At 38.3% G+C, this 14608-nt stretch overlaps 1 protein-coding gene across 1 annotated transcript in view; it reads left to right on the top strand.

Moving 5' to 3' along the window:
- Positions 1 to 14608, top strand: part of LOC122815187 (anoctamin-2-like) — a 2140961-nt gene that overhangs the window by 1559016 nt on the left and 567337 nt on the right. The window contains exon 18 of the mRNA XM_044087470.1: positions 6761 to 6872. Coding sequence (XP_043943405.1) covers positions 6761 to 6872 — 112 coding nt within the window. The remainder of the gene's footprint in view (positions 1 to 6760; positions 6873 to 14608) is intronic.

The raw sequence follows: 14608 nt of genomic DNA, 5'->3' as shown, positions 1-14608 counted from the left end.
GGTGATTGATCGAACTTATGTAAGCCAAAGCTTACAATCTTGAACTGTCAGAACAGTGATTTTTTTCCTAGGGAAAAAAATTCTGTTCCAAAACACATACACACAACACAAGCACACCAAACAAACAGCAATCCACACATATACACCTAAAATCTGACACCTAACCCTACACTAAACTATACACACACCACTAACTATCCACTTACCTTAATCCAAACCCTAACCCTAAGGTCCATCACTATCGCACACTCACCTCATTTGCTCCCTAACCCTAACTCACCTAACCTGTCCTAACCCTCACGTCCACACAATTGCGCACATACCTAACCCGCGCCCTAACTCACCTAACCCGCCCTAACACTCACATCCACACAATCGCACACTTACCTGAACCTGACCCGTAACTTTCCACCACAGCACTGAAAATACCAAAGCAACAGAAGTGGACAACCAAATTCTTTCCCTAGGAAAAAAATTGGGTTTCTGTTGCTTCGATATTTTAAACTTTCGCTTACATAAGTTCGATCAATCACCATTCACTTTTTTAAGCATTCAGTGATCTAATATAGATGCCGACAGAACACATACAGTCAAGGTATGTAACTTCACCTCTAGCAAAAGACAAGTCAAAAGTGGCGTACCACAGGATTTTGTGCTGGGCCTCTTACTGTTTGTAATTTATTTCTCAGAAGTCCAGGCAAACTTGGATGGCTTGTGGCTGACCAAGTTTGCTGAGGATTGCAAATTGGGAGCAATCATTGAGTCCCCCAGTAGTGCAAGCATGGTTGATGCAGACAAATGATTGGTGCCAAAGCCACAGATTAAAGCATTATTATTCCCTTTGGGAATGCTGATATCCCTACTAATTACATTATCGTCAGCACCCCCCCCCCCCACCTCCCCGAGTGTAGACCCAGTGGTACATGATCTGAGTACTCAGGTTGATACCAATCTGAACTTTGACTATCGTGTTCCCACAGTAGTAAGGAAATTCTTCTCCATCATGTACCCACAGTAGTAAGGAAATTCTTCCATGTGGCACATCTTATAAGTAAATACATATCATCTGCATCTAAGGATGTTAATTCCATTATAATCAGCCCTCATAAGACCAGTAATTAAGTACTGTGCTTCCTTTTGCATGTACCTCACCAGACACCTGTAACAACTGGAGAGACCATAGAGGTTTCTCATCAAGAAATTACAGGATACACAAAATAAATCTTATGCAGAAAGACTGAAAGCCCTGTCATTATATTCTGTCTCCTACATGTTGTTAAGTGGTGACCTGTGCCTCACTTACAGGGTAGTCTCTGACCTGGCCCTAATGGAAATACTGCACATTTGTGAATCAAACTGCATGAGGTTACTCACTCCAGGGATCTTAACCTAGCCTCTGGCATGAACAGGTGATGCTGGAGAGCTAGATACATCTCCCAGAGACTACCACGTCTTTGGAACAAGCTTCCATTTCATGTAAAGCAGAGCCCCTCCCTGACTCTCTTCAAACACAGCCTAAATCAGTGGATGGTGACCACAAATTCACTCCTGGACAGAGGAAGTCAGTATTAACTACCATATACCATTACCTCTGCAAACTTCACTCACCTAACCACCAGCGGTTAAGGCAACGTGGGATAGATATGGCTAGGCTTGTAAGGGCCCTAGGGCCATTAGCCTAGTAACCTTCTGTAAACCTTTGAAGCCATTTTATACATACATAAGATGTGGTAGGAGTAAAGACATGTACCTTCTAAAATTTATTCTCAGACACAACAAACTATAGATATATTTACAACAGATTATAAATATATGTACAATATCTTATGCAAAACAGTTTGGCTGAACAAAGGGGTGATAAACTGTCCCAGTGACATCCAGGAAAACTCAGGTACTGAAATCAAATTAGACTATACTGAAAAAGAATTATTCAAACTGCATCCAAGCAAAGCACAAGGAGGAGGTGGAATTAGTAATAATAACCTGAGAACACTTTGGCATGAACTTAGAGCACCATTATATCTGTTATTAACTGGGTTGTATAAATTTGGAGATATGTCTCATGACTGGTGACGTGCACTTATTAAACCTGTTTTTAAGGGAAAGGGAAGTAGGACAAACCCAGAGTCATACAGACCCATAAGTTTGCTCTCATGTTGTTGAGAAAGAATGGAGAAGGTTATATTGGAAAAGACTGTTGTCAGAACTGGAAATGTTGAGACTTGAAATCATATATCAGCATACATATTTTGAAAATAGGTCTATTACTACCTGTAACATGATGTGTTATAACAATGTAATAACAGCTATGAATGAAAGTTGTGCTGTAATTTAATTTACTTAGAATTAACTTCAGCATTTGATAGGGTCAGATGCAAAACACTGATCAATAAATTAGAACAACTAGGTATCGATGTACTCTTGATAAGGTGGATATCTGTATGACTTACAGATAGAACAAGCATGTATCATACAGTAATTGGAAAGGTAAAATACAAGGTTTCTGTCAGTGTGTCCAACAGGGCTGTATCTTAGACCCGTACTTGTTTAGACTGTATCTTTCAAATCTAACCTTTTCATCTGAAGTGTTCTGTAGTCAGTATACAGATAACATGAGCACGAGTAAACTGATTACATGTGTTACAGATAGGACATGTCTGTAAAAAACTTGACTAAATTGACCATTTGGGCACAGGAGAAAAATATGCTGATAAATACATCAAAAACTAAGCATATGAGATTTGGGAGACATACATTGAAAGGTAAATATCTAATACAGTACACAGTGATAGCAATTGTAGATTAATTTAAGGACCCTGGTATATGAGTAGATCCAGCTTTGAGTTTTTCTAGTCCTACTAACCAACTGGTTAATGATAGTTATAGAACTATAGGTCTGTAGAAAAGATTTATAAAGTCTAGGAAATCAGAGAAGATGAAGTCATTGTCTGTTAGTTATATCAGATGCAAACTTGAGTATGGAATAACAATATGAAAACATTATAAAAGAGCAAGCGTGAATAAACTGGAAAGTGTACAGTGGAAATATACCAAGGGCATCCATGAATGTCAAAATTTAAGTTGTTAAGACTAAAATATCTGAACCTGTACTGGGTTTCATATAGATATTTAAGAAGGGACTTTATTCAGGTATATAGGGCATTTAGAGACAACTACCTCTGGGAATATTTAGGGTTATCAAAAAGTTGTAGAGAATCATCAGACCACCTATGTGGTGCATTCTATAGGAATGACTGGTTCTCTGAGAAAGCAGTTGATGCATGGAACAGACTGCCAAATTAGATTAAAGCAAGCACTAGTTTAGATGTTTTTAAGAATAGCCTGGACACTTATTGTGGGAGCAACAATTTTGGTATATTAGCAGGTTAGAAGGGCATTATTGTTTTGTATTGTATTGGAAATATTTGTTTGTATGTATGTATGTATGTATGTATATGGGGTATTTCTGTAAAAATGGTGAGCCTAGGAAGAGATGACAGAGATCTGGTCAGTCAGTAATAATTTGCAACAAAAAAAGGGTAGTATTCTTTCATTTATTCAGAATTTATATTTTCTGGAGTGTTTATTGTTACACTTGGTCTTTAATGGGTTCATATTTATGTATTAATCTAACAATCACCATGTCCTTTATAGGCCTAGCCATACAGTCCAACCCAATTGTGTCCCTATGTTTCATGGGCATTTATTTGCATGGGGTGTGTTAGGAAGTTTCTAGAGGTTATGTGGAGGTATATGTGGAGGTATGTTAGTTTGGTCCTTACTGTCTGCCTGTATCAGAGACATGGGTGTCGAACCTAGGGTGAGTTTCCAGTTTCCTATCCATTGGTCAAGACTACGCTTAAACAGGGTTAGGGATGGACTCTGCTTCGCATGGGAGCCTGTTCCGGAGTACGGGGATCCTCTGCGATACATATCTGTCTCACCAACATGTCTTATTTATGTCACAAGCAAAGTTTCAGTCCTTGGCTCTAGTGGTTCTGATGCTGTTCATTTTGTGGATATGCAAATAGATCCATCAGAGCTGAATCCAAGGATGCCTTGCATGCCAGGCATAGGTCGCAATTCAGTAAATTGTAGAAGAGGATAGAGATAGGTCTTCAAGGCAATCTATATTATAGAACAATGTATTTATAACCTGGATTCTCCTGGTAAGAAACCTTTGTGGCCATTCCAACTGTTTCATATGTTTACCAGTTACATGCCAGGGGGGCGATTATACCCAATGCTCAGAATGATAAGGGTTGAATAAAGTGGCACTATGACTTCTTTGGACCAGACTGCCATACCCTTACTTCTAAGTTGTGCAACATAGAATGATTTCTTACTACCTTGACCACATATTGGTCAAAGGCCAGATTACTGTTTACTTATGTTCCCAGATCCCTGACTACAGGGTCAGCAATTAGCATTGTCTTATGGATGGAGTAATTAGCCTTGGTGGTAGTTTTCCCAAATGGCACTATAATGCATTTCTGGCATTGACTTTTTAGTCCATTTCTTTGGCACTAGTCATTTGTCTGTGTTAGACCCTCTTGTAAGATGTTTGTGTCATGGGGGAATATGTGATAGCTCCCAATTTGTAGTCATCTGTGAACTTGATCAGCCAAAGGCCCTTGTCATTAGCCTTTACTACCAAGAAGTAAATGCCAAATAGGAGCGGTCCCAGCATGGAGCCCTGAGGTACCCTGCTGGAGACTGGTCTCTTAGTGGAGGTGGTATCACCAATCCTGACTGCCTGGGTCCTGTCTGTGAAACTGCTGGTCTCGTCAGATTTGGTTTCCCTTCCTTTGGCCTCATCTCTTCTGTACTCCATGGACTCTGGATCCAGCTCCAGACCTACTGTCTCATCTGACAGACACAATTCATCTGGATATTCTAGGCCTAAAATTGACCGCATGGTTTCTCCAATTCCATTGATCACTAGACAGTCCAAGCTCTCCTCCCCAGTCCATCACATCCTTTTCTCCTCCCACAAAGTTTCCACTAGGAAACTTTACAAAAGTAAATGGAAATGATTTGTCATTTAGGCACAGCAGAATGATCTGGATCCCTTTTCAGTACCAGTCACTAAAGTTCTTGAATTTTTAGCTAGTATTTTCAGTGAAGATGCTAGCTCTTCTACTGTGAAAGTTCAACTAGCGGTTATTTCCAGTTTTCATATAGGAGTAAATAACTTGTCTTTAGCATCTTCCAAACTTTGTAAAGCCTTTCTTAGAGGAACTTTTCTACTTAGTCCTCATTAAAAGATCCCACTCATCTTTGGGATTGACATTGTTTTACAAACTTTAACACAGTCCCAGTATGAACCATCAGCTAAGTGTGAACTAAAATTCTTGATCTGGAAAACTATCTTTTTAGTAGCTATTGTCTCTGCCAGATGAGTATCAGAATTACAGACCTTGTCTTCCAAACCCCCTTATTGATTTTTCATAAGGACAGACCAGTTCTTCTTAAGATGGTGTCAGAATCCAGTATTAACCAGACTATCAACCTCGTCATCTTCTTTCCAAATTTCTCAAATAAGGGAGAGTATATGTTGCATCTTTTGGAATTTCATAGACAATTGCAGTTTTATTTACACAGAATCAACAATTTCAGGAAATCATAATTATTTGTCTCCTTTTCAGAGTCAAAATTAGGTAAACCAGTTTCTAAAGTGACTTTAGTGAAATTGTTAACTTGTTGTATTACCTTTGTATAACAAAAATGGCCTTGCCTTTACCTAAAACACCAAAAGCACATTCCACCAGATCTATGGCAACTTCTTCAGCCTTTTTATCTAGATCTTCTTCGGATGATAATTGTAAAGCCGCAACTTGGACTAATCCTCGTACTTTTATTTATTGCACATTACAAACTGGATCTGGTCTCTACGGGAAGAGCAGCCTTTGGTTCAACAGTAGGAATGGCCTTCCTTAGAGTTCTCCGGGGATTTAGGTAGCTGGGTGCTCTGTCCCATTAATTGAGGAATGAATGAAAATGACATCAGTTAAAAATGACATCAGATAAAAAAGTTATGTACTCACTATAACTTTCCATCTGTGTTGTCCATTTTCATTCTTCTCCAACTTCCATCCCACCAACCCCCTCTATATTTATCTCTTGGAAGGATCAAAAGATGCTGGATGAACTACTGTTCCTTTGTTTGATTCCCGGATTCTGTTGTATTATCTTTTCCTTATGCCCTGCAGGTATAAGGGGCAGCAAACAAGATCTAAGGTATGTTAGGTGCCTAGGGCATTATGGATATAGGGAGGAGCTCAGGAGTTTCAGTGGTCTGTGAGCTGGAGGAAGTGGCCAAGTCAGATTCAGGGATCGGATCTGAATCCATCAGTTGAGGAAGAATGAAAATGGACAACACAAATGGAACATTATGGTGAGCATGTAACTTTTTTTTCCTACTGATTTTCTTGCAACCTTAAGTATCGAGGGGGATTCATAATGGATAGCACAATGTGTAGACTACCTCTACGCTTAGTCTAATCTTTATGAGTGAATAAACAGCACAGAAATTGCTGTAGCGATGTTCTTGAATACAGACTATGCAAACTTAATGTACACCTACTGTAGGTATTCATGAATCCGGCCCAGTGTGCTGAAATATCTGATCTGTAACTACGCAACATTGAAAGCAGTTATTACAGTATGGATTTTATATGGCATTTATACTTCATTTGTGCTTGTTTAAACAGTTTTATCTCTATATATAATTACTAATCAATACAGCTATCTTTCACAGAGGTACCAAAAACAGACAAGACTTATGAAGATCGACTAATTTTGAAGGCCTTTCTTCTGAAATTTGTAAACTCTTATGCACCAATTTTCTACGTTGCTTTTTTCAAAGGAAGGTAAGCATACACAGAATGTGTGATTTTAAGATGACATGTTTTATTATTGCCAAATATTGAGGTCTGTTAAATATATCTTTTTGAAGTTAATTTTGACTTGTATGTAAATAGTGCTATACCAATCTGGTTATCACATTATATTCTTATACTACTTCTAATAATTTTAGAATATGGACACCAGAGAACAACCTCTGGTAGTTATGAAAAATAAAAAATACAGTAAATGTTACTATTGCAGAGACTTATGAATATATATATATATATATATATATATATGTATATATATATATATATATATATATATATATATATATATATATATATATATATATAAAACACACACACACACACACACACACACATATATATATATATATATATATATATATATATATATATATATATATATGTATGTATATAGGCTGGAGAGAGATATATGTAATTTTACTGAAAGCCGTGTGTTCAAAGTAGTTTAAATAATGATTATGCTATTTGCTAATTTCCCTTTAATTTGTCAATTGATTAAAAAATAGGAGCATATTTGTCTGCATAATGCTGTGAGAGTGGGGAATTTGTACCTCAAGTGATCCAGGTTCATATTGGCCTTGTTTCAAAAGGCTGGCCACACAGAAAAACAGAATTCTTGGAGAATCTTGAATGCTGCTCATGTGGAGATGAAGAAAAGTTCTACTGATGCTAAATTGATTTGCAAGACAGCACCAAGAACTGTTTCTGGTGATACACAAGCAGCTACCTCTATCCTTATGTGCCCAAGGTCTTTATAAAAGTTGTGGTTACCTCTGCACCCCTCTGTTCTTATTCCTTATGAGAATGGATGGGGAAGGGGGCTGTTACTTGAGGTTACTTGGATGGTGTGGTAGCAGTAAAAACATATTAAAAATATAAAGAGACTTTACGCAGCATGTGTTCCTCACAGACAACTGATGATTTAAATATAACTGATGGCTTTCATAGTCACACAGAAGAGCTACTGGTAGCAAGCATAAATGCAGTACTCCAAGCAAAAAAAAATCTCTCTCTCTTTAGAATAACTGGCCATTACCATTCAAAAATGAGCACACTGATTCGTCAGTCCAACCAGTGTGCCCATTTTAAATAGAGCATATACCAATGGAAAAAAGTCCAGTCTCCTGGACTTTTTTCCATTGATCTATGCTATTAAAATTTTACTTTTCTTTCATTTTTTTATTTTAAAAAATAAATTTGCAAAAAACAGAGACTTAAAACAAACAAGAGAGACAGAATAGAGACAAATAACTCCAACCAAGACCTTTTACAAATTTACAAGCCCGAGTCCAAAATAGGAGCCATTACATACAGCTACCATCCCTCTATTACTTGGAACAAACTCCTTCAAGATGTTAGATCACTTTCACATCCTAAAGTATTAAAACTAGCCACTAAAGAGTACTTAAAAAGTCACTGGATTTGTACCTGTTCTCAGCCTCCTTGAATATACCTTCACTAAATAACAAACCTAACTTCCTCTGTCTTACCATCATTTCTTCTCCTCTATACCAAAACATTTACAACTTAAACTAATATACTTCTTGTTTTACCTAACACTATCTCCTTTCCTTCTGCTGCAGTATTCTTCATAACATTTGTATAGATACATTTTTATAGATAATTGTAACTGCATATATATGATAACTGTTCTACAAGTTTTATTATGAATGATTATAATGTTAACTGTGTTTGTAACGGTTATATTTTTTGTAACTAGGTTTTGGAGCTTTTCTCCCTGGGCCTCTGCTGAAAAAGGGCTTTTACTCAGTCAGACAATCCTGGATAACAAATGTAAAATAAATAAATAAATACAAGGATAATCAGGTATGTTATACAAATCTAGAAAAATGCACCTGATTATTCCTATATTTTCTCTCTGCTGTCTCTCCCGTTCATTTGAAATCTCCAGATTTCTTTGCTTTAATTAAAAACAAACCCAGAAAAGGCAATGGATATCTTCCTTTCTCCATTGCTTCCTTTACACAGCACTGATATACTGCGTAAGCATGGGAACTCAAGTCTTATACGCATGTGCAGTACATCAGAAAAGCCCTAGGATACCGGGGAAAATGCAGAAGAGCTCAATGGCGCCATTATACAAGGACATTATTTAAGAAATGTAAGTAAGAATTTTCTTAAATAATTTCATTGTATAATAGCAATAACCCACGGCTGGCTGTGGATAATTCTAGATTTACCCACAGTTGGCTTTCTTTGGTCAGTCAGGCTTTGCCTTCATGACCAAACCATGCCAACCATGGGTAAATCCAGCATTACCCACACCCAGCCATGCATTATTGCTATAATAATCAGAGGAGGGAGTTTGGATTATGTAATGATTAACCATGAGTGCTGGAGTTAGGCAATGAAGGTGAAGCCTGATTGATTTAACACACACAAAAAAAAGGCACACAAGTGAATAAATTCTATTCAATCCACTTCACCTACTCTGTGTGTGTGTGTGTGTGTGTGTGTGTGTGTGTGTGTGTGTGTGTGTGTGTGTGTGTGCTTGTTTGAGATGTGTTTGAAGTTTGCTGCTGTATATTTTTTACTATGTATTGCTGTTTAAGAATCATACTGCATGCTTCCTTCAGTTTTATTAGTTTCTTTCCATACTTTATAGTTTTCATAGGAGCTTTTATATATTTGCATAAATAATTCATGTAAAATAGACATGCACCATATCCTGCCATCACTGCTCATTTTGGGAGTTCTGCATTATAAACTTTAACTCAATTAATTTCTATGGATATTACACTTAGGTTTCATGTTTTTATTGTGAGACAGCAGAGAAACTGTGGAGTACCTTTAGAAGGAGCAAGCAAGGAACATTATTTTTAAAGAGGGTGTGTTATAGTCCTATTGCTGTTTAAGAATCATACTGCATGCTTCCTTCAGTTTTATTAGTTTCTTTCCATAGTTTATAGTTTTCATAGGAGCTTTTATATATTTGCATAAATAATTTATGTAAAATAGAAATGAACCATATCCTGCCATCACTGCTCATTTTGGGAGTTCTGCATTATAAGCTTTAACTCAATTAATTTCTATGGATATTACACTTAGGTTTCATGTTTTTATTGTGAGACAGCAGAGAAACTGTGGAGTACCTTTAGAAGGAGCAAGCAAGGAAAATTATTTTTAAAGAGGGTGTGTTATAGTCCTTTTTCCCCTGCTGTGAGCTTTGTTTTCTCCTTCTGTTTTTTTTTTAACTGAAATGCTTGTATTTTTCACCATGAAAGCCTTTCTTTGTTAATGAAAGAAGACAGCATTTGTCAGCATTTGCTTTTCTGTCCAAAACATTTGTTGCTTTAATTATCTGCTGGTGAAATATGTAATCAAGTGATGAAGTATTATCAGTAGAGTGTGAAATGTTGCTTTTATTTTGCAATTAATGTAAGTTAGTATATATCCCAGGGAAGGGTTTGGGGTGTGCCTGTTATTTTTCTTTCCTTTTTTGATTATACTTTGTGGTTTTATCTGACTTTTAGGTTTTTTAGCTGTTTAATTTTCTCCTACTTTTTACAATGTCACTATGCATTACATTCCGTAGCCAGGTCTCATTCCAGAAGGGTTATAAGAAACATTATTACAACAAGATTTAGCTGATGATTAACTCATTACTGTAAGTCATTGTGTAATTAAACTATGGTCTCTCTTTCCTTGAACGCCTTTTTTCCTGCGTCAGCCACCCCCCCCCCAAAAAAAACAAAAAACATTGTTTAGATAATTTGCATTTATACTCTGGCCATTTTTTAGTGCTGTTTGATTTGCAAAAATAAGGCTCTTTCTTCTCCCTCCCAGTTTACCAGCCTTGAAACTTTTGTAGCTATCTAAGCTGTGAAATGCTAAGAAAAGGTCCTAGTGAAACAGACTTTTTGGCTCTTCTATATTGAGTCACCACTGATTATATCAATCCAGAATGATTATATGTGCTGGTCTGTTCTCTGGCTGGCTTCCTTTACCTTCTGAAATACTTTGCAGTTTCATGAACTGAAAATTACTAAAATACAAATACTAGCTAGCTGAAATTGACAATGTTTGTCTTTAGATCCAATATTGTTTATTTTCGTCCGATTCAACCATGGGTTGTAGGATCCAGTTGGATCCGACGTCAGCACAAACTCTGAAGCTTCTCAGTTCCAGGACGCTGACTCCTCTCCGACTCATAATTCCCTACACTCTACCTTAATACCTCAGATCTCATTTGCTGCCTGAAGTTGTGTTTTAGGAAGGCTGTTCTAAAACAGTATTTTTTGTGTGTTTTTTCAGTAATTGTGTTTTTCCAGTAATCTCTTTACTCATCCCACTACCAAGAGATTTTCCTCTCTAGAATATTAGGGTGTTTTTTGGTTAGTACTTACTGAGAGTTTAGAATTTTTGATGGGTTAATTCATTAGGATTGTTAGGTAGCTAGGTAATACTGATTTAAAGTGTGAGTTTTTTTCTATAATATACATACATGTATATTAGTAGAGAATTTAAAATAGTTTAACATGTTATTGAGTTTTTACATGCTACATTGTTGTTAAAATTGTTTTGATAATCTCTGAGGATATGTCAGACAACAAGGAGTTCAAAAAGTGTGCTAAATGTGGACCATACCTCTCAACTATACAGAGTTTTGCAGAATATCCAGATTTCTACCTCATATTTTTGGTTCGTTTTTCATAAATTGGGGTTTTCTGGAATATTATTGACAAATCATTAAAGACTGAAGTCAGGAAGTAATGACAGTCATTTGAGTTTCAGACTTCATACCCTTCAGAAAATCCATTCTAATCCAAAACCTGTTATTCTTTCAAGTTTCTAAGAGCAATATTTAAAAATTGTCCCTATTTTTGGGCCTTTGTCCCACTTTTATTTATGGCTTTGTCCAGATTTCTTGCTCTGAGAAGTTGAGAGGTATGATGTGGACACAAACTTCACCCACAGGATCCACATATTTTGTGTGTATTGTTTGGGTGCTGCCCATATTGACACAAAGAGTCAAACTTGTGCCTCCTTCAGTGCCAGGGCACTCCAGACCAGGAGGGAGAAGCTCATTGTCAAGGGCATCCTCACTCCACAGACAGGGTCTGAGATTACTGCAGCTTCTACTCTCCTCTGCCTCTTCTCCAGCTAGAATGCAGGATAAGAGACCCAAAGAGAAGCAGAAAGAAAAAGAGAAATAAAAGAAGAAAGAAAAGGAAAAAGAGAAGGAGAAGATAAAAGAAAGGGTAAAGAATGAATCATGTCCTGAAAAGTCAAGAAAATGTTACCAACATTGCTGTCTGGGCTGAATCTGAAAAATCCTCAATAGTCAGAGTGGACTGTTTCTCGTATCTGTCCCTCGCCTTCTTGGTCCCATTGCTTGCCAGAACTGGTGATTCTGAGGCTACATTCTCCCATTCTCCAGGAATGGAGATATCTGAGACCCCCATTAATGGCTTCTTCTACCCAGTCTTCTAAAAGCCTAAACAAACAGGATGATGAGAAAGTTCCTTAGAAGGCAGAACCAGCTTGGGGTTCTCTCACTACCATCCCCTGGAAATGTACCGAGCCTTGGTCCAAGCTCCCCTCCTCTTCCTTCTCTGGTCCTGGTCCATCCTTCAGACCTGGTTGCCTTGGACCCGACCTGTCCTGGGGAGCTTTGTCAGAGCCGACAGTCTGAGTTACTTTTACTTGACAGTGTTCCTTCCTCCTTTGACCATGACATGTTTGGATCTGGAAGAGACTTGGAGCCAAAGCTGTGGTGCCAAGTTTTGAGAGAGCAGGTCAAAACTGAAGTTGTTGGAGCCATCCTTCCCTCTTGGGGTCTCAGCACTCAATAGCTCAACTCCAAAACCAGCTTTGGGGTCAAGACCCATCACTTCTGAAGTATCTGCTCTTTCTGAGGATAAGTGGAACCCTATGGAGTCGATGGTGTCTTGGGCTAATGAGGTTTTTGAAAGGGTCTTATTGATGCTTCTACTTCCCATCACCATGTCAGATAGGGACAGTCAGTACCACAAGCTTCTCAGGCTGCCTGCTACATTATCTCCCAGTCTGATTCAGAACCTCGTATCTCTCAACAGAACTAGTTCACAAGAAACAGACATGCAAGCAGAAGCACATAGACTCATCCCCAGGTACAGATTTAGATGAAGATGAAGGCTCCCTGAGATCCCCCTCAGAAGATGTTACCTTTGGTGAGATCCTTGAATTGATGAAGCAGAGAGGGGGATGGTCCACAAATTATTCTTTGCCAGATAACTCTGTGTTCCTGGAAGTCTTTGGTTCCAGCTTGACATCATCTTGGGTGGTACCACCTGTTGACCCCCTCCATTGACTTCATGCCTCAGAGGGCATGAACGAACCCTGATGTGGTGGAATCTATCCCCCAAAAAATGAACAGGATATTACCTGTACCGAAGGAAAGGAAACATTGGAGCAAAGGTCCACCGGTAGATGCCATGGTGGTAATGGCAGCCACTAAAAAGTAGGGGTCTATATTAAAAGCACGAAGGTGTACTTACCCAAATATGTAAATGCCGACACATATTCCGCGAACCGCAAATACACCGAATGCCCTAAACCGCGAAATTCAAAAACTCGAACCATCATAGTTGTCCCACCCCACCCCCGCTACATACTACCCACTGAAACAAACTAAATAAACCACATACATACACTAACCAAAACCCTACTTCTAACCCTAAACTAAACCCTACTTCTAACCCTACAGTAAATCTTGCATATACCACCATGTATGCACTTACCTTAACCCGCACCCTAACCCTAAGGTCCGTAACTATCGCACACTTACCTTAAGAAGCTATACCCAAACAAACTAAATAATCCACACACATACACTTAACAAAACCCTACTTCTAACCCTACACTAAATCTCACATACATTACCATCTATGCACGTACCTTAATCTGTACCCTAACCCTAAGGTCTGTAACTTTCTCACACTTACCTTAGGGAGCTATACCGCAGAAGGGCCAACCATGACGATTCGACATTTTGGATTTTGCACTTCAGGATGATTGATGTTTTCACGTTTCGGTGAAGACATGTCAGCATCTACGTATTCGGGTAAGTACACCTTTAATATAGACCCAAAAAGTAGCTATCGGAGGCAAGTTCCTCAGTCCATCCCCATAACAGGGAGCCTAGGGCTATGGATCAGTTTGAGAAATGGGCTTTTGCTTCTGTGACTTTCACACTTAGAGCACTAAATTATTTGGCTCACATTACTAGATTTTAGAGAGACTTCATAGAAGAGCTTTCCAAGTATGTGTGCTTGTGGACATTCAGAAGACCATGGATTCCTAGATTTCTACTCTATAGTCTACTTCCAATGTAGCCATGCAACTGCTTTCTAATGCAGCTGATGACATGGCTAGGGCAGCAGGCACAGCCATCACCATACATTGGCACCCCTGGATGTCCCATTTGATTTTATGGAAAGCTTTAAAACATCCTTCATGAATGCCCCCAAAGGTAGAAGACAAATTAACAAGGAGTCGACAAGATGTTAAGACTCTCTCTGCAGTGAGAATCCATTATTCAACCACTCAGAGAACCTTTTCTAGGAAATAAAGAGCTGGAAATAAATGTGGTGTCTTAAGTCACAGAGTTCTTATTATGACAGTCCTGGGGATAGACCTTAACAAGGCAGAGGAGGGGGTAACTACAATGTATATCACCGTAGAGGCAGAGCAGACCTCACAACCAG

The sequence above is a fragment of the Protopterus annectens genome, chromosome 11.part0 (assembly GCF_019279795.1).
Source record: "Protopterus annectens isolate FY-2018-M chromosome 11.part0, PAN1.0, whole genome shotgun sequence".
In the NCBI taxonomy this organism is placed as follows: domain Eukaryota; kingdom Metazoa; phylum Chordata; order Ceratodontiformes; family Protopteridae; genus Protopterus; species Protopterus annectens.
The sequence above is the reverse complement of the archived record's forward strand: the minus strand, read 5'-3'. Positions and strand labels throughout refer to the sequence as shown.